Raw genomic sequence first — 26,044 nt, 5'->3', positions numbered from 1 at the left:
CAAGTCAGTCTCACTCAAGTCAGACTCACTCAAGTCAGTCTCACTCAAGTCAGTCTCACTCAAGTCAGGCTCACTCAGGTCAGTCTCACTCAAGTCAGGCTCACTCAGGTCAGTCTCACTCAAGTCGGGCTCACTCAGGTCAGTCTCACTCAAGTCAGACTCACTCAGGTCAGTCTCACTCAAGTCAGACTCACTCAGGTCAGTCTCACTCAAGTCAGACTCACTCAAGTCAGGCTCACTCAAGTCAGGCTCACTCAAGTCAGACTCACTCAAGTCAGACTCACTCAGGTCAGTCTCACTCAAGTCAGACTCACTCAGGTCAGGCTCACTCAAGTCAGTCTCACTCAGGTCAGTCTCACTCAAGTCAGACTCACTCAGGTCAGACTCACTCAAGTCAGACTCACTCAGGTCAGGCTCACTCAAGTCAGTCTCACTCAGGTCAGACTCACTCATGTCAGACTCACTCAAGTCAGGCTCACTCAAGTCAGGCTCACTCAAGTCAGAATCACTCAAGTCAGTCTCACTCAAGTCAGACTCACTCATTTGCTCCTGAAGGCGTTGTCTCATGATTTCTCTTTCCGCTGTGAAGGCAAACACACTCGAGCTGTCAGCGGCTTAGAGAGAGAAAGATGGAGGCAGAGACGTTCTGTGCTGTAAATCTCCCTCAACCTCCCTGTAACATAGTTTGCAGCCTTTCTGGCATGTCATAAAAATATAAAATGCCCAGCCAGAACGATAGTGGCTGGCCTTTCTGTCTGTATATCACTGGTTTACTTTCTTAGGGTGTTCACAGTTGTAGTTAGGTTCTTTGGTCCTGACCAAAAAAAAAAAAAAGAAAATTAGTCTTGGTCCGCTTGGAGTTTACATTGGCATTTGAACTCCGAATCTAAACCTAAAGGCATAACAGTAACAGAGCAATCGCACTAACAGACCCCCACCCCCCAATTGTTTGTTTACATTTTAATAATTACCTTTAAAAGCACACTCTTTTTACAACTAAAATAACAGTACATGGTGAAAAAAAAAATGAATTCCCGAAAATTAAAACGGAAAAAAAACAAAAAACAACAGAATTTGGGAAAAAATAAAATGGATTTCATAAGGCCCTAAAAGATGCAAGGTGTGAACACACCCTTAATGCATGTTGCAAATGAGTTGTGAATGCGGTTTCATTTTAACTTGGTAACACTTTATGATAAAGTTCAGTTTATTTGTTTTTTTAATGTTTTCCCAAAGTCTCCCAAATGTTCTGGCAGGTTGCATCCTTCAAATGGCAGACAATATATAAACCAGACGTAAAAGCTTTTCTTAAATGTTGCAGTGGCCTTGAATAATTCCTGCAGATGTTTTCTCCAGTGCATATATAGTGAAGTAAGTGATCCGTGCCATTGAAGAAAGCACTGTCACTGAGCACAAAGATGATTGCACTGCATTATTACGTCCTCTTCGCAGCTTTCATGCGGCATGTCCGCACTGTCCGCAGAAATTCAATTCCAATCTTGGCAGTTATAGAAAGGTGTTTTAGCACACAGCGTGAGGAAAGTACATAATCATGTTGAGTGGGACGTCTGACGGATACATTAAGGGAGGTCTTTCTCGCATTCTCTGTGGTGAATGGTGAATTATTCACTTTGTTTCTGTCCAACTGATGTGTGATCAGTGTGTGTGATGTTGAGAAACACTCACTGGAGCACCAACAATAACAGTGTGTGATCTGACAGCATCAGGCCACCCAACAACAACTCTCATATATTTAACCACACCTGAGACTTAAATAAAGAGACTTATAAAAAAATCAAAATAAAAATGTTGTAAGTATTGCAAGTATTTGTTTATAGACACACAAATAATAGTGTTATTCTCATAGTGAATTTACTAGTGTTAATTATCGAATTTGTTCACATTTCCATAATCATAGCATACTTATTCTTCACAGAAAGAACCTCACGAGAGTGTGTTGATGTTATAATATCATCTGTTTCCTTTTTTTTTCATTAGGATAATTCTCACTCTTCCTCAATCACCTGCACTTTTTTGATTGCTTTCTGAGTTGTGTGTACACCTCATGTGAGCGGTGGCATCTTTAACATGCCGAATCTCATCTCAGACTGAAGACAGATTTATGACACTTATAGACTTTCGACGTCCTGTATCTGTTGCGACTTGTTCTGTTCTGAATATATGCAGTGCCGTTAGTGTTGGCTTTTATTTATTCCCCTCAAGGGCACATTCTTCCTCTCCTTGTAGTGATCGTAACCAAAGGCCATGTAGCAGATGTGCCAAACGCCATGATAAAAACACATACACTCACTCTCAGAGAATAGCAGCATTGACATGTTTTCACACTGAACTAGTTACTGCAGTGTCTGTGCGATTGTATACATTGTGATCCCTGAGAACACTTTCTTGAAAGCTTGATTTATTATAACTATTATAATTATGAGAACATGCCATTTTCTGAATGCTCTGACCTTGTGAAATAATATTGATATTTTGTTTATAAAAGTATGAAGCAGAGAGTGTTTCAGGTTCACTGTTTAGCTGGATCTGATTGGCCGAGATGCCCTTGGTCGATTGTCATTGAGCGTCAACTGAATGACAGCAGACATTACAGTGGACAGCATGTGGTTTAGATTGCGAGTCCATAAAGCTGACAGCATATCGGTTTTCACATTTCCTCGCTTTCTGTAAAAACACACCGTACTGTGATGGCCAATTTGGTCTTGTAATCTGTGTGTTTGTTTGTTCAGTTTCTGCAGGACACTTTGGACGCCCTCTTCAACATCATGATGGAGAACTCGGACAGTGAAACGTTTGACACCCTTGTGTTTGATGCTCTGGTAAGATTGCCATAGTCTGTGCTTCAATCAATTATGCACAAATTAAAAATAAAATATGGACAATATTTCAGTCCTTGAATCTTACAAGCTGGGTGACTTTGTTTATAATCTGATATCTGACTATATTCATCTTATAATGATTATAAAAGAGATATTATTAGTATTATTAATAGCCATGTTTTTTCCTGTTACCCTAACATGTGATATTTTATTTGTTTTAAATGGTAAGATTAATATAGGTAGGTATGTCTACATATTTTAACAGCTCATTTTAAATTGTATTAATATTTTAATGTTTTAAAAAACTGACAAAAGAGTGTTATTAGGATTTATATTAAAAATTAATTAGATCTGATTAATTTTATTTAATTATATTTAAGATAAGATTTTATTATTATTCAATTATTCTTATTATTTTATTTATTATCTAAATATTAATTTTTATTATCTTATTTATAAATAATAATTGTAAGAATAAGAATTATATTTTATTACATTTACATTTTGTTACCCCCCCCCCCCCCAAGTATTTAATGTTTTAGTTTTAAAATAATAGGATTAACTAAACATATATTTGCATAATGCTAAATTATTTTAATATTTTTATAAGTTGCAATACCTTATTATCAGTACTTCTACTAAACATTCATTTGTTTGATAATTAATTTAAAATAGCTTTTAATATTAATGTTTTAATATGCATGTTTATTCATTTTCCAGCTTTTTTTATTTATTTATTATAATTTTTTTATTAAACAAACCTTTCTTTTTTTCTGGTTTCTGAAAGGTCTTCATTATTGGACTGATCGCAGACAGGAAGTTCCATCATTTCAATCCGGTTCTGGAGACGTACATCCGCAAGCACTTCAGTGCCACCCTTGCTTACACGTGAGTGGCAAATAAAGGAATGCTTCTGTCACTGTGTTAGCATGTGCTTTGTTTTTATCTATAACACGTGTGTATATTTTTCAGAAAGCTGACCAAAGTCCTGAAGAACTATGTGGATAATGCGGAGAAGCTCGCGGAGCAGCTGCTGAAAGCTCTGAAAGCTTTGGATTACATCTTCAAATTCATCGTGAGGTCCCGGGTTCTCTTCAACCAGTACGTACTTCCTTCACAGGCGGATCTCATGTGAAGTTTAGTTCATCCTACATCTGAATTTTTAAGCATATCACACTCAAATGAAGTGAAGTTTTATTTTTAGTCTGAATTAGGGAATCAAGGGGAGGTGTTGGTTAGCTTCAGCAGTAAATACTGAAGCATCATTTCCATTGATGGCCATTAAGAAATGTAATGAAAATGTGAAAAAATTGCGAAAAATTACTTTCGGTGCAATATGTTTATTGTGATACTTCTTATTAGTGCTGCATTATCTATCGTAATCTTGATATGTTTTTGTGCAATTATCAAATCAAAAATACTACTACATCTACTACCACCACCACCACTAATACTACCACCACTATTAAGACTGACTACTACTACTACTACTACTACTACTACTACTACTACTACTATTGAGACTACAACTACTATTAAGAATACTTCTACTACTACTACTACTATTGAGATTATAACCACTATTAAAAATACTACTACTACTACTACTACTACTATTGAGACTACAACCACTATTAAGAATACTTCTACTACTACTACTTTTGAGACTACAACCACTATTAAGAATACTTCTACTACTACTACTATTGAGATTATAACCACTATTAAAAATACTACTACTACTACTACTACTACTACTATTGAGACTACAACCACTATTAAGAATACTTCTACTACTACTACTTTTGAGACTACAACCACTATTAAGAATACTTCTACTACTACTACTATTGAGATTATAACCACTATTAAAAATACTACTACTACTACTACTATTGAGACTACAACCACTATTAAGAATACTTCTTCTACTACTACTACTTTTGAGACTACAACCACTATTAAGAATACTTCTACTACTACTACTACTACTATTGAGATTATAACCACTATTAAAAATACTACTACTACTACTACTACTACTACTACTACTACTACTATTGAGACTACAACCACTATTAAGAATACTTCTACTACTACTATTGAGACTACAACCACTATTAAGAATACTACTACTACCGCCTACTACTGCCACCACCACCACCACCACCGCTACAATTACCACCACTATTAAGACTGACTACTACTACTACCACTACTACTATTGAGACTACAACCACTATTAAGAATACTACTACTACTACTTCTACTATTGAGATTATAACCACTATTAAGACCACTACATGTACTACTACTACTACTACCACCACCACCACCACTACATGTACTACTACACTACTACTACTACTACTACTACCACCACCACCACTACATTTACTACTACACTACTACTACTACACTACTACTAGTACTACTACTACTACTACTACTACTACTACATCTACTACTACCACTACATCTATGACTACTACACTACTACTACATCTACTACTACCACTACATCTACTACTACCACTATATCTACTACTACCACTACATCTACAATTACTACTACTACTATTATTAAGACTACGACTATTAGGACGGTTATTATTATTATGATTATTATTACTATTATGACGACTAATATTACTACTACTACTAATAATCAAAATAGTAATAGCAATAATAGTAATTTTTTGGTGGTGGACATTACCCCCTTCCATATGTTAAGTGCTATATAAATGTAACATTATTATTAGTAGTAATATTAATATATTTCACTAAGTACACATTGACTCTGTTATTATGTTTATATTTATTTTTTTATCATTATTATTAGTAGTAATATTGATATTATTTTTTAATCTCACAAGCAAGCACAGCTGTTTTTATTTTTTTTAATCTTAATTTTATTTAATTTTTTTTTAAGTTGCAATTAGATTGTTTTCCTCAAATCGTGTAGCCCAAATACATATTTTGTGCATTAGTAGACACGTGCAAAAATAGATCAAATCAGTTTCCCAGCCAATGAGCTGCAGTTAAGGCTAAAACATGTGACCGTTTGATTTAATGGGCAGATCTGAAATGCCACACCTTTGTCAAACTGAAGTGCCCTTGTTTCCTGACGGATGTGAGGATGTGTGTGTGTGAGGCAGGAAGTGGAAGAGCCAGCGGTGCTGATTTAGGGAGACGGAGGACATGTTGAGTAATGACTAGGCCTAAATTAAGTTCAGCGCTGGTGATTAGCTTGTTGTCTGCGGGTGAAGTATATGATGGTGTCTCTCAGGCCCGTCTGAGGAGAGGATCTCGCTCTTAACTACCTGAACGTCCAGATTGCCTGACACCACAGAGCGCCGTGAAAGACACTAACGAGGAGAGTCTAATCTAATGTACTCACAGGCTTGACCTGCTCGCGGTGTTCACCAATTCATGAACCCGACCGCACACGTCTTCTAGTCGGAGATCCGCTAGACAGGCCGGTCTGCAATGAATATGATGAGAATTATGACAAAACATAAATAATTATGCTATTTTTGTCAGACTGTTAAAAACTGGTGTCAAATATTAATCAATGTTTGCTGCAGCCCTGTTCAGCATGATTCTTATAACCTTTTGAAATCAGCATAAATAAATTGATTTATTTATTTATTTTGGATGCTGATTGAAATCAATAACCTTGGATTTTGGGGAAAAAAAGGTCCTTTTTCATAACAATCAAGCACATTTATCTTTTTTTTATTATTATTTGTTTATTTGAAAAGGGACAATGTACACTAATCAACATTCACAACAAATGTAAGTGCACCCGAGTTAGCCACAGGCTAGTTTTCATCGGCCGTCCCCTTGCCAGATGTTACTAGGCATCCTACGATAATAAACAATAACAATGCAATACAGTTCAATATACAATAAACAAAAAGTAAAAAGAATAGACTGTGTTAAAATCACAAATAATCAAATAAACATGAGATATAAAATCTCAATATCTCAACATTATCTCATTACTGTAATTTAATATGTTTGTTTTAATAAAATTATGATAAACTACACAAGTACATCATTTTCATCATTTACATCGAGTTCATCATTTTTTTAATGTTTTTGTGGTATTGCAAAAAAATAAAAAAATATTTTGGGATGAAATATGACTTTGGCACTTTTTTTATATAAAAAATTTAATATTTTATATTTTGTTTGATTTTATGGTGAAACATGATCTCAGCATTTCTTGACAGTTTTCATGAGATTTGTTTTTAAACTCTAAAAATAATGCAGTTTCGCCATATGCCCGCTGTATTGTTGTAATTTATGGGTATAAAGCGCTTCAAGATAATTAATGGTCAACTGGAGCGTGAAGAATATTTCAATATATTTGACGGGCCATTAGTTAAGTGTGTGTGTGTGTGTTTTGATGGAGGGCTGGTCTAATGTAAATGCTCTGGATGAGGGTGAGGATATCTGACTCCAGAGCACACAGAGTCTGCTAAGGCTAATCACATCAGCAAAGGCTGCGTTTAATGAATGCATGAACGTGGAAATTCTCCTGGTGTTTGTGTGGATCGCTGGAGTGATGCCGAGAAGGCCCGTCAGCGCTTGCCCTTCAAACTAGATTACAGAGCAATTCATCAGTCTGATCAGCCTGTAATCAGGAGCTAGTCTAGAGGTGCCAGTGAACAGGTGTGTGTGTGGAGTTTGATGCATTGTTTTTGATGTGGATTTGTATGGCTCCGGCTAGTTTGATGTCATGGATTTGCATACCAAACACATGTAGACCGGTCTGTTGGCTCTCTGAAGATTTAGATGAAGTGATTCTCGCTGCCCAAGCCACTGATCATCAGCTGTTTGTGTGTTTTCCTTCAGGCTCTACGAGAACAAAGGCGAGAGTGATTTCATGGAGTCCCTGAGGAATCTCTTTACTTCGTTTAACTCCATGATGAACAGCAGCGCTGAGGGGACCGCCGGGGTCAAGGTGAGACCGCTTTCTGATCAGCTGATGATTTAAACGCTGCATTAGTAAAGCAAAAATGAAAATTCAGTCATTTACACATCTGGATTTTCTTTTCACACACACATAAGATGTTTCTGAGAATGTTCACGCTGCTCTTTTACATACAATGAAGGCCTACAAATGACATAGCAACATGACAGTAGTGTTAAAGGTGCATTGCGCAACATTTCTGTTAAAAAATAGCCCATACATGCTTTAACGGTCGCCTGATGTGCTGAATGAGCCCTTCTCTGATCACTGCGATCGCCACTATAATCCTGTACAGTAAATAAATAAGAGGGATTCGGGACGGAGTTTGAGACTGGGCGAGACGTCATGCGCGTTCACGCTCGCCTGGCGATGTCTGGCAGGTTTGTGTATTTGCCGCCATTCTCCGTATCAGCGAAGACAACTCGAGCGACAAAACTTTAGTCAACTTTCCACAAAAGTAGAAGATGGATTCAAAGAGACCGGTTTGTAGTTCATTCCAAACCCCTACGCAAACTCCACGTAAGACAAAGAAAATAAAACTTGTGTCTAGTGCCAGGCGTCGGAATAAGACGAGAGTCGACATCGGGAAGCTTTCGACAAATGGAGAGATCTCCGGTCGGCTCTAGGCCTCAAACGGGTCCTATACAAAGTAATAACTTATATTGTTTATGAACGTAATACTTTTCATAATAACACAATCATAAGTGGATACAGTAAACACATACAACAGTTCAACATGGAGATAGATAGACCAAAGTTTTCTACTACCCATACTGTAATTTCCTCAAATGCTTTTCATATATTTAAAATTACTTGCAGATTTATAACTTTATTACCTCTGAAGACATTATGACTGTAACAAAAAATTGGTTATGAACAGCTTGTGCAAGCGTGTGTGTTGTCCGAGAGTGTGCAGTCCTGGTTGCAGTTTCGCTTGTCGCCAGAGGGGGCGTAGTTCTGCAAAAACTCAGAGACTTGCGCAATGCACCTTTAACAAAAGGATTTGAAAATAATTACTTGTTTTCAAACGCTCCCCTAGCCTGCTATTTGTTGTTTAAACGGTTTGTCCCTTCCCCAAACTCACATCATTGTGTGTGTGTGTATAGATTTTCAATCTTATGATGGCTTATGTAAGGAAAAATCTGAAATTTAGATCATTACTCACTGAATATCTCTTGTTGTGGCTTTCAACATTCATTTGCACATCCATATATTCAAAATTGATGCATCAATGTCAGTTAAGAGGCGTGACAACCAATGAAATTTGGTATAATTTGTGCCAAGCTTGACATAGTTTTGCATAGCTAGACCCACCGAGACACAAAGAGAAACTGAAGTCAAACTATTCTTTTATTTTTGATGTGCATTTAGGGACAGACGATGTATGTATACTCCCTGACGGTAATAAATACTGAATAAAATACTGAAGTTAATAGACAATCTGTTTCATCTGGAGGACATAAATATTGATGTGTGTGTCTTTCATCTGTTGAAGTGTGTGTTTGTGTGTGTGTCTCTCGTCACCTGACCTCCTCCTCTGTCCACTGTGGCTCTGGGTTCGCCCTCTTTAGCTTCTCCTCAAGGTACTCTATCTCTCCTCCTCTCCTTAAATCTGTTTCTCCACTCCTCCTCCTCCATTTGTGTGCAGGTTTTTTTTTTGTCCTTGACCTTTCCTGTTACTTCCTTTTTGCTTTAACACACCTCAGGTCTAACGCACACACACACACACACGCTCTGCGGCTGTCACTATGGATCAGGCCCTCTGGACGGGTCGTGAGTCAGCCTGAAGTGATGCAGGTGTGCCGGTGGCCCAGATCTTAGTGGTTTTGTCAAAGTTAAAAATTGATGTTGGTAAGACGCACGTGTGAAACGGCCAGGGAGGGAATGTGCTTTCCTCTCTGCTAGCTTTGTTGCGAGAGGCGGCGTGAGTGAAATGGCACGGCAACTTGATGTACATTGTGTTCACATGGGCTTACACTTCTGTAAGTCAGTTTTTACTGCACCTGCTGAGTTAGTTTTTTCTGTTTTTTTCTATTGTTTTAGAGGGAAATTAAGGGAACGTGTGTCATTTGTTGAGCTCTGTTGTTAACTAACTGTTAGCCTCCCTATAGTGTTGAAAAAAGGATTTGAAAAGCCTGTTATTGGTCTTTGAAACAGATAGCCTTGCCCCAAACTCACACACACAAAATGATTTCCATCCATCCTTCCATCCATTCATCCATGCATCCATCCATCCATCCATGCATCCATCCATCCATCCATCCATCCATGCATCCATCCATCCATGCATCCATCCATCCATCCATCCATCCATCCATCCATGCATCCATCCATCCATCCATCCATGCATCCATCCATCCATGCATCCATCCATGCATCCATCCATCCATGCATCCATCCATCCATCCATTCATCCATGCATCCATCCATGCATCCATCCATCCATCCATCCATCCATGCATCCATCCATGCATCCATCCATGCATCCATCCATGCATCCATCCATCCATCCATCCATCCATCCATGCATCCATGCATCCATGCATCCATCCATCCATCCATCCATGCATCCATGCATCCATGCATCCATCCATCCATCCATCCATCCATCCATCCATGCATCCATCCATGCATGCATCCATCCATGCATCCATCCATGCATCCATCCATGCATGCATCCATCCATGCATCCATCCATCCATCCATCCATCCATCCATCCATCCATCCATCCATCCATCCATGCATCCATGCATCCATCCATGCATCCATCCATGCATCCATCCATGCATCCATCCATTCATGGTGTGAGTTTGTGGCAGTGTTATTCTGGCTCTAATTATGTACAGTGTGTATGCAAGCATATGTGACGACTTGTATCAAATCCAACTTTTGAAATTTTTGTTTATTGACCTACAGAAATATAATCATCCGTTGTTTCTAATTCTATGTAAGATGATTTAATATTATGTGTAAAATGATTTTGACATTTTAGATAAAATCGGTTTTTGGACTGATTTCCATTTTTTTATTATTATTTTTTCTTTCTATTTTTTTATTTTTATTTGTTTATCCGTCTTATCAGTTCTTATCCATAGCATGCATATAATTGTCAGTTAGGGTTATAGTCCAGATGTTTTATTCCCTTACATTGCATATTCAGTCTTGTGATCGTATCTGTGATCCAGACTGTCGAGTCAAGTCAAGTCACATTTATTTATATAGCGCTTTTCACAATACAGATTGTATCAAAGCAGCTTCACAGTGATAACATGAAAGTAGCACAACACAGATCAACAACATTGCTAAACACTAAATAACCCCAACTGAGCAAGCTCAAAGCAAGCCAAAAGCAAGGCGACAGTGGCAAGGAACCAAAACTCCATCAGATTGGATGGAGAAAAAACCTTGGGAGAACCCAGGCTCAGTCGGGGGCCAGTTCTCCTCTGGCTTACATTCATATTGTTTAAATATAAATATTAAATATAAATATTGTTTATGAATCAAACGGCGCCATAACATATCGCAGGCGTTGAGTCGTCTCTTCATAGGCGTTGAGTCGTCTCATCACAGGCGTTGGGGCATCCGAAATCCCTGTGAGAGGCTGGACACAAAACTGGACCTGACGAACGCCATTTTTCTCGGGACAAGCGTCCCGAGATAACAGCAGAAAGGCATCTTTGATTTTTTCCCATTTAAACAGACAAAATGAGAACGGTCCGATAAGTACGATCTAAACCAGCTTAATGCCTGTCCCTGGACACCGGTGAAGTTTTGTAGTCGATCCAAGAGTATTATATGATCTATAGTGTCGAACGCAGCGCTAAGATCAAGTAGGACTAGTATTGAGATACAGCCTTGGTCAGAAGCTAAAAGTAAATCATTTGTAATTTTAACTAGCGCAGTTTCTGTACTATGATGCGGTCTGAATCCTGACTGGAATTTTTCATAGATATCATTTTCTTGCAAAAAAGAGCACAATTGAGCGGACACAACTTTTTCAAGTATTTTGGACATAAATGGAAGATTTGAAATGGGTCTGTAATTTGCCAAGTTATTTGGATCTAATTGCGGTTTCTTAATGAGAGGTTTTATTACTGCCAGCTTGTATATTTTTGGGACATGACCTAAAGATAAAGACGAGTTAATAATATTGAAGAGAGGCTCTTCCACTGCAGGTAATAGTTCTTTCAGTAGTTTAGTGGGTATTGGATCTAATAAACAAGTTGTTGGTTTAGATGCAATGATAAGTTTATTTAGCTCCTCCTGTCCTATCGTTGTAAAGCGGTTTAGTTGTTCTAGAGGGGCCATAATTGAAGCTGAATCATAAGACACAATAGCGGATTGTACATTTATAATTTTGTTTCGGATGCTTTCTATTTTCGCATTGAAGTAACTGTCCAGCTTCTTATAATGTGTTCGTCCGGTGCAATAACTTTCAGCCATTGCCAGACTACCTGTGAATTCATTGCTGTAAAACTCTTGATCTGACTGGCGTTACAATTTCAAAAACACATCAATTCAAAAATACAAGTTACAACCTCAGATATTAACTTTTTTTTTTTTTGGTAAACTCCAAGACCTCATTTCTCAGCAAGACTTCATATCACATTCATCACTGCCGCTGTTGACTCAAATGTTCAGAGTTCTTTCAGACGCCTTCTTTTTTTTCTTTTAAATGATTTCAAAGTATGTCAACATTTCACACAATGATGATCAAACAGGAAGGAGCTGTTTTATATCTAGATGTGTACACTCTCAGGACCATGGCTTCAAGTGTGACTAAATAAAATCTGACATTTATCAGATGAACAGCAGTGGCCCGCTTTAGAAAGAAGCTGTGAGTTGTGTCTCTTATTTAACAAGGTTTAAAGCGTTCCCATGTTGATTGTTGCCAAACTGGAAGTTTCCCTAAATTATTATTTTTTTGGTCCTGAAAAAGATTCCTGTCAAACCCTGTCCAGGAAAACTGAAACTACCCATATGGACCAGACAGTTATTGAGGCTCCAGCTCTAAACCCAACCCTAAAATCGGATTGGTTGATGAGACTATTGTACAGTATTTCACATTCTAGTTGGTCATTTGTTTGTTTATTTACATTCTTTTCGCATTCAGATTTTTTTTACAGACATTTTATTGCACATTCTAGTTTCTTGTTTTCTTTATTAGGGGTTCAAGCACGAAGTGCTGAAAACCAATTGTAATTTGTTTTTAAATTGTTTAATTTTTAATTTTTCTTTTCCCCTAAAATGCATCGGGCAGACCAAAACCGTAAGTGCTAGAGACTTGAAAGTTGGGCAGAAGATAGTCCTCAGTTTGGGGAAAACCCATCAAAGTATGAACCCGACTGGCCAATAGGTAGTGCTACAGTAAGCACTCAAGTATTGTACATCACTGTGATCCCTGGGTCAAGACGGACAAAACGTATATCTCCGATTTCAATCCTGCCATCTTGGATTTTGTCCAAAACTTATGGTGCGTTCACGTGCTATGGTTATGGTAAATATCAAAAGCCGACGTGCAAATGCACATGAACACCCCCTCATGTGGTATTTTCCACTGGGCAACCCGTAGAATATTTTGATGCACGAGTTGCCGAGATGAGACAACCTTTGACCTTTTCAAAATGGCCGAGAGCAGAGCGAGAGTCGTGAATGGTAAAAATATGTACTATTCATGATCTAGAAAATATACAGCATATTATTTACCGTTTGATTTTTGATAAATCATTTTCTTGCAGATGACTTCAGCAATCTAAAATAGTTTTAGCTAAATAACAGGTCTGGATCTCCATCTTTACCATATTACGACAACTAAAGCACTTGAACGCAACACACTGGTAAATACCAGTTCACATATGGAAAATATCATATTTTCCATAGCATATGAACGCACCGTTACTTTTGGGAACTAGTTCTAGGTTTTTCGCAGGTTTATGGCAAAACACTCAAAGCCTATAAATCCTAAACGAAAACTCGCTATATTGCCTTATGTGCTCAAAGGCCTTAAATGCTTGAACCCCGCTAAATGCTGCTTGCAGCTTTAATTTAGATGTTTTAATTTATTTTATTTTATTTTTTTATTTTTTTTACAGACATTGCAATTCACATTGTAAAATTTAGTTAGTAATTTTTTTATTTTGTTTTCATTTATTTTATTTTTTTTTATTCATTTTTGTTAATTTATTTCACATTGTGGAGCTGTTGGTGACTGATATCTAGATAGACGGTTTGGCACTTGTGTTAGCTGGTGGGAGAAGGAAACACATGTATTTGGTTCACTGGTCATCTTTGCTCTGGTTATTGACCCGGGCTGTATTGGAGTATTTTTGTGTCATAACCATCTTCTCTGCATGCGGTCCGTCTACTATTGACCGCTCGCTCACTTGGGCCGTTCATCACAGCTGGGTTCTCTCTGAGCAGAAATAGACTGATGAAAATCACAGCCGCCAGTGTCTCTCATAATCATTAAATAAGGGTCTTGACGCCTTCATATAATTATTTATAACAGTGTGATGTCACAGCACCTTTTTATCAGAAAATCACACAATCCACTACATTTTGTTAAACTTTTTATTCTGTCTAACCATGATTTTCCCCTTTATTTAATGTTTAATGTAATTTTTAAATCATTGATTATACTAATAGATCCTTGTTTGTGTGAACTTCTAGGGCGCTGCGCTGAAATACGTCCCAACTATCGTCAACGATCTGAAACTGGTGTTTGATCCAAAGGAGCTCAGGTGAGTTTATCACGCTTGTGTCTTTCGTGTGTTTAGCAAATATTCATATATCCATGATATTCAGGGATGCACACAGGCAAAATGTAATAAAGAACGAGTATGAGGAAGAGTGTGTGTGTTGCAGCAGAACTTTCAAAGAACGAGCAACACGTTGAAATAAAAGCTGATTAAAGAGCTTAATCCCACCAAAGCCACATCTGTAAAATAATCCACAAATGTAGGTGTTATCCTACTGTGCGTTTTGACTTAGAATTACCTTTATTTTTATTTTATTTTATTTATTATTGTCATTTATTTTGGTTTATTTGATTTAAATTGTGTTTATTTTTTGCTACTATTTTAAATTTAATTTAACCCTCTGGGGACTAAGCCCTTTTTGGTCTGTTTTCTCTATTTTTACATATGGGCTTATAAACTATGTGTAATGGAGATGTAACACTATGTGTTTGGTATCTATGGATTCAGAAGACCCTAAGCTAACACAAGCATGCATGTAATGTGTTTATAAAGGAAGTGTTAGTGAAAAATGTACACTAAACTAGAGAATTTCAAAAACGGAAATTCGATTTTTGTCATTTATTTCTGAAAATCACACAACAATAGTGAACAAAAATATATTTGTCAAAGCCTTTGCTTGTCAGACATTTGTAATTGTTAAATAAAATATGTAAAGAACAATGAAAAATCTAAATTTATTTACAAATAGTCCCAGGCGTTTTCCAAGCAATGCTTTCTCCTCATCACTCTCCAATAATTGTTCCAGAGCCTATTTCAACGTAAATCGTTTACTGCTCGCATCATAAAAGTGCTAAAATAATAAATAATGCTATAATTGTATATATATATATATATATATATATATTATAATTCTTCTGTCTCTCATTTAAATCTCAGCGCTTATACCCGATGCGTCCGTTCGCTTTCTGTCGTCTCCTCCACCACTCAATGCTGTTTCCGTCATATCCCTTACTATAGTACCACCCCTTAAGAAAAACTAAAAAGTCCTCCAATTTGCTAGAATACGTCATGGTAACCTTCCCCTGATTGGGTAAGAAAAATATTTCTCCATCTGCAATTTTTCCATTGGTTGTTGCTCGTGAATCTGCCAAACAACATCGATTTCATTGGCCTTTGACGTAGTGGTATTGCGCAACAAGGAAGTGTGTAAACACTGTTTTCATCGGAATCCGAGGTCGACGGCAAGAAAGACCGCACCTCTCGATCATGAATACTTTTAAAGATAAGTACACATTTGTAAAAGTATGTCATTTTGGGCGCTACCGCCCAATCCGTCCCCAGAGGGTTAGTAAGAAAACAGATTGCTTATTAACATACCAATTCATGTCTTTCTGAGGTTTAAACTCTAAAAATAAGGAATAAGGAATAAAACAATATTGTTGCTCATCCTGTCTCTTTCTCCTCATCCCATCTTTTTATGTTTTCATGTTCTCTCTCACACACAAAAAACCCAGTTGTTGTCCTCATCATGTCTCTTTCTCCATGTTTCTCTCTCCATCCTGCTTCTTATCTCTCTCTCTCTCTCTCTTTAGTTCTACCTGTTCATCCTCATCCTGTCTCTCTCTCCCCATGCCTTTCATCTCAAGCTGTTCCTCTCATCATGTGTCTGTCCATCTAAGTGACTTCTAGAGGCTCTTCATGAAATCAGGTGTGAATGAGGAGTGTAATTCTGAAGTCTGATCCGCACGAGTTTAGTGTTCCTCGCACAAGTTTCTGTGGATCTGATCATCATTAATGTTTGAGTTTTGCTCGCATGTCATTATCATTACTGCGTTGCTTTGCTGCTCAAGTGTTTCTCACACACTTTAGATTCCACACACAATCAGCACAAAGTGATCCTGTTGCCGTGGAGACGTGGTGGTCACTCCATCCTGTGTGTTGGTCTGGATAATGCGTTCATCCCTGAGTGGCATTATAATGGAGTTAGGCGGGTCTTGTAATGGCTAAATTTACTACACATACACACACACACACTCACAGTGGGAGATGACGGTATTAATCCTGCTTCTGCTTATTTGAGATTTATCTGACCATGGCCTTTCCTTACTAAACCAATTGTCCGAGACGTGACATTTTCACAAGACATTTTGTAACGGCGGGAATCTTGTGGATTTGTGTTCTTGTTGTTTAGCCTGAGATGTGACCGTATAAATGGAAATATGTGCGTATAAAGTACATTTAGTTGCAGCCAACTTGTGGTCACCTGATACGAGAATGGTTGATGGTTAATATAATGCTGAGATATTATAATCCATTTAGTTTAATGGTGTATTTAACAGCTAGTTAGTCTCAAATGTGCCGGATAAACGCTTCAGCTTAGAGGCCCGTGTGTGTCCTGACTGAAGTGGACTCTCACTTTGCAAAGCCTCGTTCTGTTCTTCCCTTCTTTTCATCCCTTGTTCTTTAATCCTCGTGGTTCTTCCCCTGTGTTGGAGAGTTTGATGGGTTAAGAGGATTTAAACCCCTCCTGTGTCTCTTCAGCTCGTCCAGCACTGCCGGAGCAAACCTGGCCTCCATTAGCTTCCCCTTCGCCTTTTCCTTTTCCCTTTCCTTCTCTTTTATATTTTTCACTTTTTTTTCTTTCCTTTCTCTTTTTCTTTTGGCGTTTACTAATCTATTTTGTTTCCTTTTTCTTGACTCGCTTTTCCCTCCCCTTTACCTTTTCATTTCCTTTTTTCCTTTTCATATGTTTATTTTATAAACTTTTAAAAAAAAATTTGTCCTTGACCTTTTCCTTTTACTTTTTCCCTCTTCCTTTTCTGTTTCCACTTTAACATATCTGTTTTATTTCCCTTTTCTTGGCACACTTTCCTTTCCTTTCCCAATATCCCTTTCCTTTCCTTTCATTTCATTTCATTTCCTTTCCTTTCCTTTAATTTCCTTTACCAGTATCATTTTCCTTTCCTTTCTTTTCCTTTACCAATTTCATTTTCCTTTCCTTTCTTTTCCTTTACCAATATCATTTTCATTTCCTTTCCTTTACCAATATCATTTTCCTGTGTTTTACCAATATCCCTTTCCTTTCCCAATGTCCCTTTCCTTTCCTTTCCTTTCTTTTCCTTTACCAATTTCATTTTCCTTTCCTTTCCTTTACCAATATCCCTTTCCTTTCCTTTCCTTTCCTTTCCTTTCCTTTCCTTTCCTTTCCTATAATATCCTTTTCATTTTCCTTTTTTCCCTTGTGTTGTTTTCTTGGCTCACTCCCATCCCCTTTTCTTTTTTCTTTTCCTTTTCTCTTTTTCTCATCTTTCCATTTTCCTTTTCCCATTTGTATTTCTCTCTTATTTCCACTTGTTATCCTCATTCACCTTTCTCTTTTCATTTCCTTTCCGTCATATTTTTATTCCTATTAATATAGAATCAGGTCTAAGGAACTGTAGGGCAAAACAATCAGGAAGACATCTATTTTATTTGTTTTTTTTTTCACAGTTTAATATGCAGAGACAGAAATAAGGAAGTCGTTTGCATGTTAAATCTCCCAAAAGGATAAACACTGACACTTCAGATCAGTTTGTGAATCTTTTTGTCTGAGCATCCCGAAAAAAAGCATGTTTGGGACTGTCTGTTTGACTGACCAATGATGGAAGGACCAGTTCAGGAAAACTGCTTAGCTCTATTCACTATCAGGGAAGAAATATGACTCAAGGCCTGGCTAGTTCACAGTGTGTTACTGTTAGCATTGCACTGTTTGCTCACAGTTCATTGTCATAGAAGTGTGTTTGCTCAGCAGAGAGGTCGAGGGTCCCGCACACAAACACACACACACACAGACCACACAAACACTAAATGAGGCCATCTCTGAATTCTGTCATCGTCTGCCATCGACTGCTCTCATCTTGCTTTCTTCTAGAGCCAGTTCTTTCCACAAAATGAGCCACTGCTCTCCTGTTGTGCCCTGGGCTTGTGTTTGTGTGTGTATTCAGATGAGGATAGAGAGGTATTACCATTGGCACTTAGCATGTTTTAGATATGAGCTGTCACTTCAACAGCAAGTGGAGATGAGAAGAGAGGGATGTTCAACACACACCTGTTAGTGTTAACTAAGCAGTGTTAACCCTCCCTCCATGTCTGTCTGTCTTTCTCCAGCAAGCTGTTCAGTGACTTTATACTCAAAGTTCCTCTGGGGCATCTGGTGAGGCAGAAGTTGAACTGCATGATTGACATCGTCCACAGCGACCTGTTTACTCAGCATGGTACGTGTATACACACACACACACACACATACACACACACACACACACAGAGAGATTGTCTCTAAAGGTCACTGTCTGACACCAGCTATATGATGGTGTGTGTGTTGCTGGTGGTTGTGCGATGTTGTGATTGGTGTGTTTTCTGGAAGTGCATCTCTTCTGACGGGTAAAATATGAAGCCTTATGAAGATTACATGGTTGCCCACGTTGAATATTAATATATTGAATATTGAATATCCTTCATTCCCTCCTTCCTTCCTTCGTTTGTTCGTTCCTTCCTTCCTTCCCTCTTTCCTTTCTTCCTTCCTTCCCTCCTTCCTTCCTTCCCTCCTTTCTTCCCTCCTTCATTCATCCCTTACCTCTTTCCTTCCTTCCTTCCCTCCTTCATTTCTTCCTTCCTTATTTCCCTCCCCCTTCCTTCCTTGCTTCCTCCTTCCTTGCTTATTCCTTCCTTCCCTCCTTCCTCCCTTACCTCTTTCCTTCCCTCCTTCATTCCTTCCTTCCCTCTTTCATTCCCTCCCTCCTTCCTTCCCTCCTTCCTTCCTTCCCTCCTTTCTTCCCTTCTTCATTCCTTCCTTCCCTCTTTCCTTCCTTCCTTCTCTCCCTCCTTCCTTCCCTCCTCCCTCGCTTCCCTCCTTCATTCCTTGCTTCCTTCCATCCTTCCTTCCTCCTTCCTTCCCTCCTTCCTCCCTTACCTCTTCCCTCCTTCCTTCCTTCCTTCCCTCTTTCATTTCTTCATTCCTTCCTTCCCTCCTTCCCTCCTTCATTCCCTCCCTCCTTCCTTCCTTCCTTCATTTGTTCCTTCCTTCCCTCCTTCCTTCCTTCATTCCCTCCCTCCTTCCTTTGTTCGTTCCTTCCCTCCTTCATTCCTTCCTTCCTTCCTTCATTCCTTCCCTCCTTCCTCCCTTACCTCTTCCCTCCTTCCTTCCTTCCTTCCTTCCTTCCTTCCTTCCTTCCTTCCTTCCTTCCTTCCTTCCTTCCCTCCTTCCTTCCTTCCTTCCCTCTTTCATTCCTTCATTCCTTCCTTCCCTCCTTCCCTCCTTCCTTCCTTCATTCCCTCCCTCCTTCCTTTGTTCGTTCCTTCCCTCCTTCATTCCTTCCCTCCTTCCTTCCTTCCTTCCTTCCTTCCTTCCTTCCTTCCTTCCTTCCTTCCTTCCTTCCTTCCTTCCCCCAGTATCACTCCATTATATTGTAGAAATGCCTGATTTACAGTAAGATTCATATAAAACTTGTGGCTACCACGTTTAATGCAGTTGTCTGCAAAAAAGTTCTATATTGGTGTATTTCTAGCAGAAATCCAGCTAATTCTCATTAATATTTATGGATTTGCATGATTGATGGTGCATGTAAGATGTGAGTGTGTAAGCGATGTGCACCAGTTCTCTGTCAAACTGAGTTTGTGTTGTGTGCATATATGTGTGTGTTGCGCGTGTTTGGACGCGTCCCAAGGTGAAGTGTTAAAGCAGCGACATATGGCGGCTCTGCGGGTCGATTGTAAGTAGATGCACGTCGTTCAGCAGTAATTATCAGTGGATGTGTCTCCTGTCCTGACTTAATTAAATCACTCATCACACGTCCATGCACCGTCTCATGCACTTCAGTTTCTCTCGCTCTCATAAGGAACAACATAAAGAAATAGGATTTAATGAATTATTTACAAGTGTAAATAATCTGATCATTTGATAAATAATTGTGAGCTAAAAATGCTTAAATGTGCAACATTAGCTTTGTGTATATACTTTTAATACATTTAACACAGCAAGATTAATTCTCAAGTTTGTACATGAAAATTGGACATTTCTTTAGTTATTTCATATACAATTATAATTACATTTTAAACTGAATTTACTCATGGTTTTGTTAACATAATACTGTTTGTTTTTCATGTAGCTTCTTGTGGGCGTTATAATATAAAATAATATATACAAACATTTGTAATAATATTATTAAAAAAATGAATTAAATTTAAATTGTAATTTTATACCTATATTTATATTTCATGTATATGAAATGCATTTAAATTATAATTGTATTTGTATATAATTACATTATATAATTTATAAAAAAAAAAATTTTGTTTGTATATTTAAAAAAATTGTATGTGTTTATTTTATTTAACTGAATTTACTCATGGTTTTGTTAACATAATACTGTTTGTTTGTCATGCAATTTAAATAGTAATTTTATACCTATATTTATATTTCATGTATATGAAATGCATTTAAATTTATAATTGTATTTGTATATAATTACATTATATAATTTATAAAAAAAAATCATTTAATTAATTTTTGTTTGTATATTTTAAAAAAATTGTATGTGTTTATTTTATTTATTTATTTTTTTAAGCCGCTGGTATAATAGTAATGTGTACCCTGCTGAAGTTTCTTCTAGATCTTTATAAGCCGCTGCTGGTCTTTCTAACTCACCCGTTATTGGATCCAGTAGTCTGTGGGAAAATGAGATTTGAAAAGTTGTTGAGCTGTAGATCTTTTTGTCGTGTCTCACTGAAGGACTCCTCCAGCACACGCTTCCCAGTGCCAACTGCTCCACTGGAATAAATTACACACAAATGGGCTTGTCTAACCTGAACAAATGTGTTGAGCGCGCTCGCGGCTGGTGTCACTTCTTGTTGTTTTTCTGAGTAGTGCCCGTGCGTGTGTGTGTGAGTGTTTCATTATACTTCAGCACAGATTTGTCAACTTTGAATTATTGTAAACAAAGATTTAGCCAAAGTAAGCTTCACGTGACTGTTGACTCATGCAAAGGATGTAGAGGATTTCAGGTTTCATTTCTGTCTAATGAGCGTTAGTCTGATGTTAATTTTTGCATTCTGTTTGACAGCATGCTAATATGCCGTTTTAATGGTTGTTTTCCAAGGCGAGCGTGCATGACTGTTACTCTCGCTCATTCCTGCGGTTGCTGATCTGGATCAAAGTCAAGTCTAATCTAGTCTTTACATTGGTGCCACGTGTCAATATGAAATCATAGAGCCCCATAAAGCCTGTGATTGTGCATTTCACTTCTCTAAATGTAAATGTATTCAGTCATTTATGCATGCATTTATTTGTGCTGTATTTTATCAATTTATTCTTTTTATTTAATATGTTATTGCCGTGGCTCTGTGGTCTCTTGGTGACCCTCTGAACACACATGCGCTAGATGAATGTTTTCTGTCATGTGATGTCGGCCTTCGCTCCTTCAAAAAACACTTTTCATACTTTTTATATCACTAACTATTTCTGTCTGACTGAGCAGGAGTTTGAAAACAACAGTCCTGTTTTCTATTCTTGTTCTTTGCACTTTATAAAGGTAACAAGGGAAACTCTGCTCTCATGAAAGCAATATATCACTCAATACATCACTCAATATAACACTGACCTGGACGAGCCTGAGCTGAAATAAACCTGAAGACTGATCTGTGCTTCACAGTGACTGTCTTTTGGATCGATTGATTGATTGACATTCATTCATTCATTCATTCATTCATTCATTCATTCATTTCTTTATTTCTTTATTTCAAGGATAGCCCCTTGAGATGTACCGTCTTATTTTCGAGGGGGTCCTTACAATAATGGCAAACAAAACAAGATGATACAGAGTAAAATATAAACAATATTTCAAACACTAAAGTACAAACAAACACACAAATTATACACTGACAAGATGATTAAATAAATAAATGAATAAATAAATAATTGTTTACAATAATACAATAAATAATATCAAAAATAAAAATACAATACAATAATGAAAAAATGATAAATAATAAATAAGTAAATAAATAAAATTTAAATTTAAATAATTTTAATATACTTTTTTATTATTTATTTTATTTTATATGATGTTTAGAGACAAGTAAATGTAAAATTCATCATGACACAATGATGAGTTCAAATAAGGACTCCGCTGTCTCAGCAAATGTCTGTACAGACAACACTGAATAAATGAGTCCGCTTTCTGAAATTCTCCTATTACACGGTCACTTTCAACATAATCAAGTTAGTGAACAATTGAAGTAAGTTTCAGTTGTTTTATAATGCCAGAAGAGAGAAAGAGAGAGAGCATGTTGGAAGCATTTGAATGCTCTGTTTGCCATGATCATAATCAAATATTCCAGCAAGCCATGCAAAATGAATTGATTATTTCATGAACATAACTCTGCAAACAAAGCAGAAAAATACAATTGAGCGCACAAAAACTGGCAAACTTAAAATTCAGCAGTGTTTCTTGGAAGCCTTCATGATTTTAACGTTACTTTCATAACACTTTTCATTTTTGCTCATTTTATTGCTCGTTTTCATTTTAGCAGACTTGTACAAAACTAATTCCCTGACCTTTGGAAATTGCTTAGACATCGAATCAGTTTGGAGCCATGAATTTTGAGACTGCTTTTGACTTTTTTTATTTTCCTTTTCAGTGTGCATCTGACAGGTCACAACATGTCTGTGAATTGGCCTTCTAGATTTCTAGACTATTTTTTCTCTGAAATATTTACATTTATTCATTTGGCAGATGTACATTTTTTTTAATGCACAGCTCGCTGCTGATGTCAGACGCTGTGATTTATTCTGCTGTGAACCTGATTTTAATTTTGGCTTGTGAAGTGATGTCTCAAAGTTCACGGGCAGGCCAGTTATTTAAAGCATAAGCGAATTGTGCATGCACTCGTAAAAGTATAGTGTGGATTTATTTGTATGATTTTAAACGGTCCCGAACAGCATGACAAATGAGCTTTCAGGAAGGCCAGTGGGAGATCCTGTGTGTGTTTGCTCCAGTAATGACTTCTCATTGAAGACAAAAGAAAATGCATTGTTTCGGCTCTCACACGCTCTCACAAAGCCCCGCCTCCCACGTTGATGGACAGATACTGTGCCACGCCCCCTTATTTTATTTATACTGATTTCTTCACTGTAGTTGTGCAGCACATGTCAGTATCTGTACTTTAAAGTGAAGTGTGTGTTAGTGTGTGAGATGTGTTTGCTTTAATGAAGAATTAGAGATATTATGTTAAAGCCTTTTATTTAGCAAATATTTGGCCTTTTTGAACCCACTGTTCCCAAGTGATCCACTTGACAGTACATAGTATACACTTATTTATTTGTTATATATATATATATATATATATATAATTTTATTTATTATATTTTCATTATGATCAGTGCCACTCATCTGCTTACATTTGTCTAGTCACCTACAAATCAATGTAGTTTTTGCATCGAGCAAAATATATTAATTTTTTTCATTAAATAAGTACTTTTTTATTAATTATTTATTAATACGTATTAATTATTATTAAATAATTTCATTACTATTTTAAATTAGATTTTGTTCATGTTTTCCAATTTCATTTTAATTTCAATAAAAGTTTCAGTAATTTTGTTGTGTATCATTTTTGAGTTTTTTTTAAAAAATTATTTATTATTTATTGCATTTCAGTTTAGTTTTAGGTTTTTTTCAGGTATAATAATAACCCTCTCGCAAATAGTACAGATTCCTTAATATTTTGTATATTTCGTTATGTTAAACATTTCGTGTTGCCATAGAATCATTTCTATTTAATGTTTTAACATTTTAAAACTTGATTTTTTTGGGTTTTAAAAAACGTTTTTATTTACGTATTCTTTTGTTGATTTTATTAATTTATTGCTTGATTTTATTGATTATTCTTTTGTGGATTGTTGATTTTATTGATTTGCTGAGTAAGTCTGCCTATATGGTCACTTCAGGTTGTGAAGGGACTATTTCATCTTTGTGTGCGTGTGTGTGTGTGTGTGTAGACTGCAGAGAGATCCTGTTGCCGTTGATGACGGAGCAGCTGAAACTTCATCTGGAGAATCATGAAGAGCTGGAGTCCTGCTGTCAGCTTCTCAGCAACATCCTTGAGGTGCTTTACAGGAAGGACGTGGTGAGAAAACACACACACACACACACACGTTCCCTGTTTCTTCTTCAGGAGTGGTTCACACTAAAATGTAAAATCCAAAAGTCTCCTAAAAACTAGGGCTGTGTATCGTTAGTAGAAATAATTATTACTTGAAAGTCTAAAAAGTTAAGTATGCTTGCACCAGGTTTGAAACAACATTGCTATGCTAATCTGTGTGTGTTTATCTCATGTCCTCCTTTAACTTCTCAAACCTGTGTGTGACCCAGTCAGAGACATGAGTTTATTTAATTAAAGTTAATTAATTTCTGGCTCTAATTACGACTGTTAATTGGCCTGTTCGCTCAGCACTCGACTGCGCTGCACTTCTGGATATCTGCCCGGTTAAAACGCTCTTCTCCTTCATTTGATCAGCTACTGCCGCCATGATCAATAGGAAACTTCCACAAATGTCTCTGTTAGATGAGATCTCCTCCACTGCCACTTTTAGAATAAGTGCACTCTATGATGAGCCTCATTTGCATAAAATGTTTTAACTGGGTGCATTTAGTAATTTGGGTGGTTTTGAATAAGAGTATGATGAAATACTACACGGTAAACTGCATATGAAGAGTTCAGATGCAAAAGCCTCTAAATGCCATTTGAAATTTTCTTCTTTAATGATGATTTTTATCAAATTTGTATATTTAAGTTCAGTAATGTCACTTAAATAACAATTAATAGGTAATTATCATTGTCATTTAAGTGAAATTACTGAAGTTAAATATACAAGTTTGATAAAAATCATCATTAAAGAAGAAAATTTCAAATGGCACTTAGAGGCTTTTGCATCTGAACTCTTCATATTAAACTTTATCTATCTATCTATCTATCTATCTATCTATCTATCTATCTATCTATCTATCTATCTATCTATCTATCTATCTATCTATCTATCTATCTATCTATCTATCTATCTATCTATCTATCTATCTATCTATCTATCTATCTATCTATCTATCTATCTATCTATCTATCTATCTATCTATCTATCTATCTATCTATCTATCTATCTATCTATCTATCTATGCATGCATGCATGCATGCATGCATACATACATACATACATACATACACACATACACACATACACACATACACACATACACACATACACACATACATAGGTTAAATATGGACAAACCCAGCCCTTGGGTTACATTTTTAAATTACATTTTTAACCACATGTTTGGGTTTGTCCATATTTGACCCAAAATTAGGTCAAAACAACCCAGCATTTTGTGTGTGTGTGTGTATATATATATTTTAGAGTGTGTATATATACTTTTTTTTTCAATTTTTAGTTATTATACACCGTATGTATGTATGCATATATATATATATATAT

The 26,044-nt window shown here is 36.9% G+C and overlaps 1 protein-coding gene across 2 annotated transcripts in view; it reads left to right on the top strand.

Moving 5' to 3' along the window:
* The window catches only part of dock1 (dedicator of cytokinesis 1), a 269,281-nt gene that overhangs the window by 66,666 nt on the left and 176,571 nt on the right, over positions 1 to 26,044 (top strand). For both annotated transcript variants that reach the window (XM_089122368.1, XM_039651460.2), the window contains exons 20-26: positions 2,751 to 2,840; positions 3,628 to 3,728; positions 3,813 to 3,941; positions 7,704 to 7,812; positions 14,492 to 14,562; positions 18,667 to 18,773; positions 24,554 to 24,681. In XM_089122368.1, the coding sequence (XP_088978494.1) occupies positions 2,751 to 2,840; positions 3,628 to 3,728; positions 3,813 to 3,941; positions 7,704 to 7,812; positions 14,492 to 14,562; positions 18,667 to 18,773; positions 24,554 to 24,681 (735 nt within the window). The remainder of the gene's footprint in view (positions 1 to 2,750; positions 2,841 to 3,627; positions 3,729 to 3,812; positions 3,942 to 7,703; positions 7,813 to 14,491; positions 14,563 to 18,666; positions 18,774 to 24,553; positions 24,682 to 26,044) is intronic.

The sequence above is a fragment of the Pimephales promelas genome, chromosome 17, assembly GCF_988280905.1.
Source record: "Pimephales promelas chromosome 17, fPimPro1.hap1.1, whole genome shotgun sequence".
Lineage (NCBI taxonomy): Eukaryota > Metazoa > Chordata > Actinopteri > Cypriniformes > Leuciscidae > Pimephales > Pimephales promelas.
Note: the sequence above shows the minus strand (reverse complement) of the source record. Positions and strands in the feature narration are given on the sequence as shown.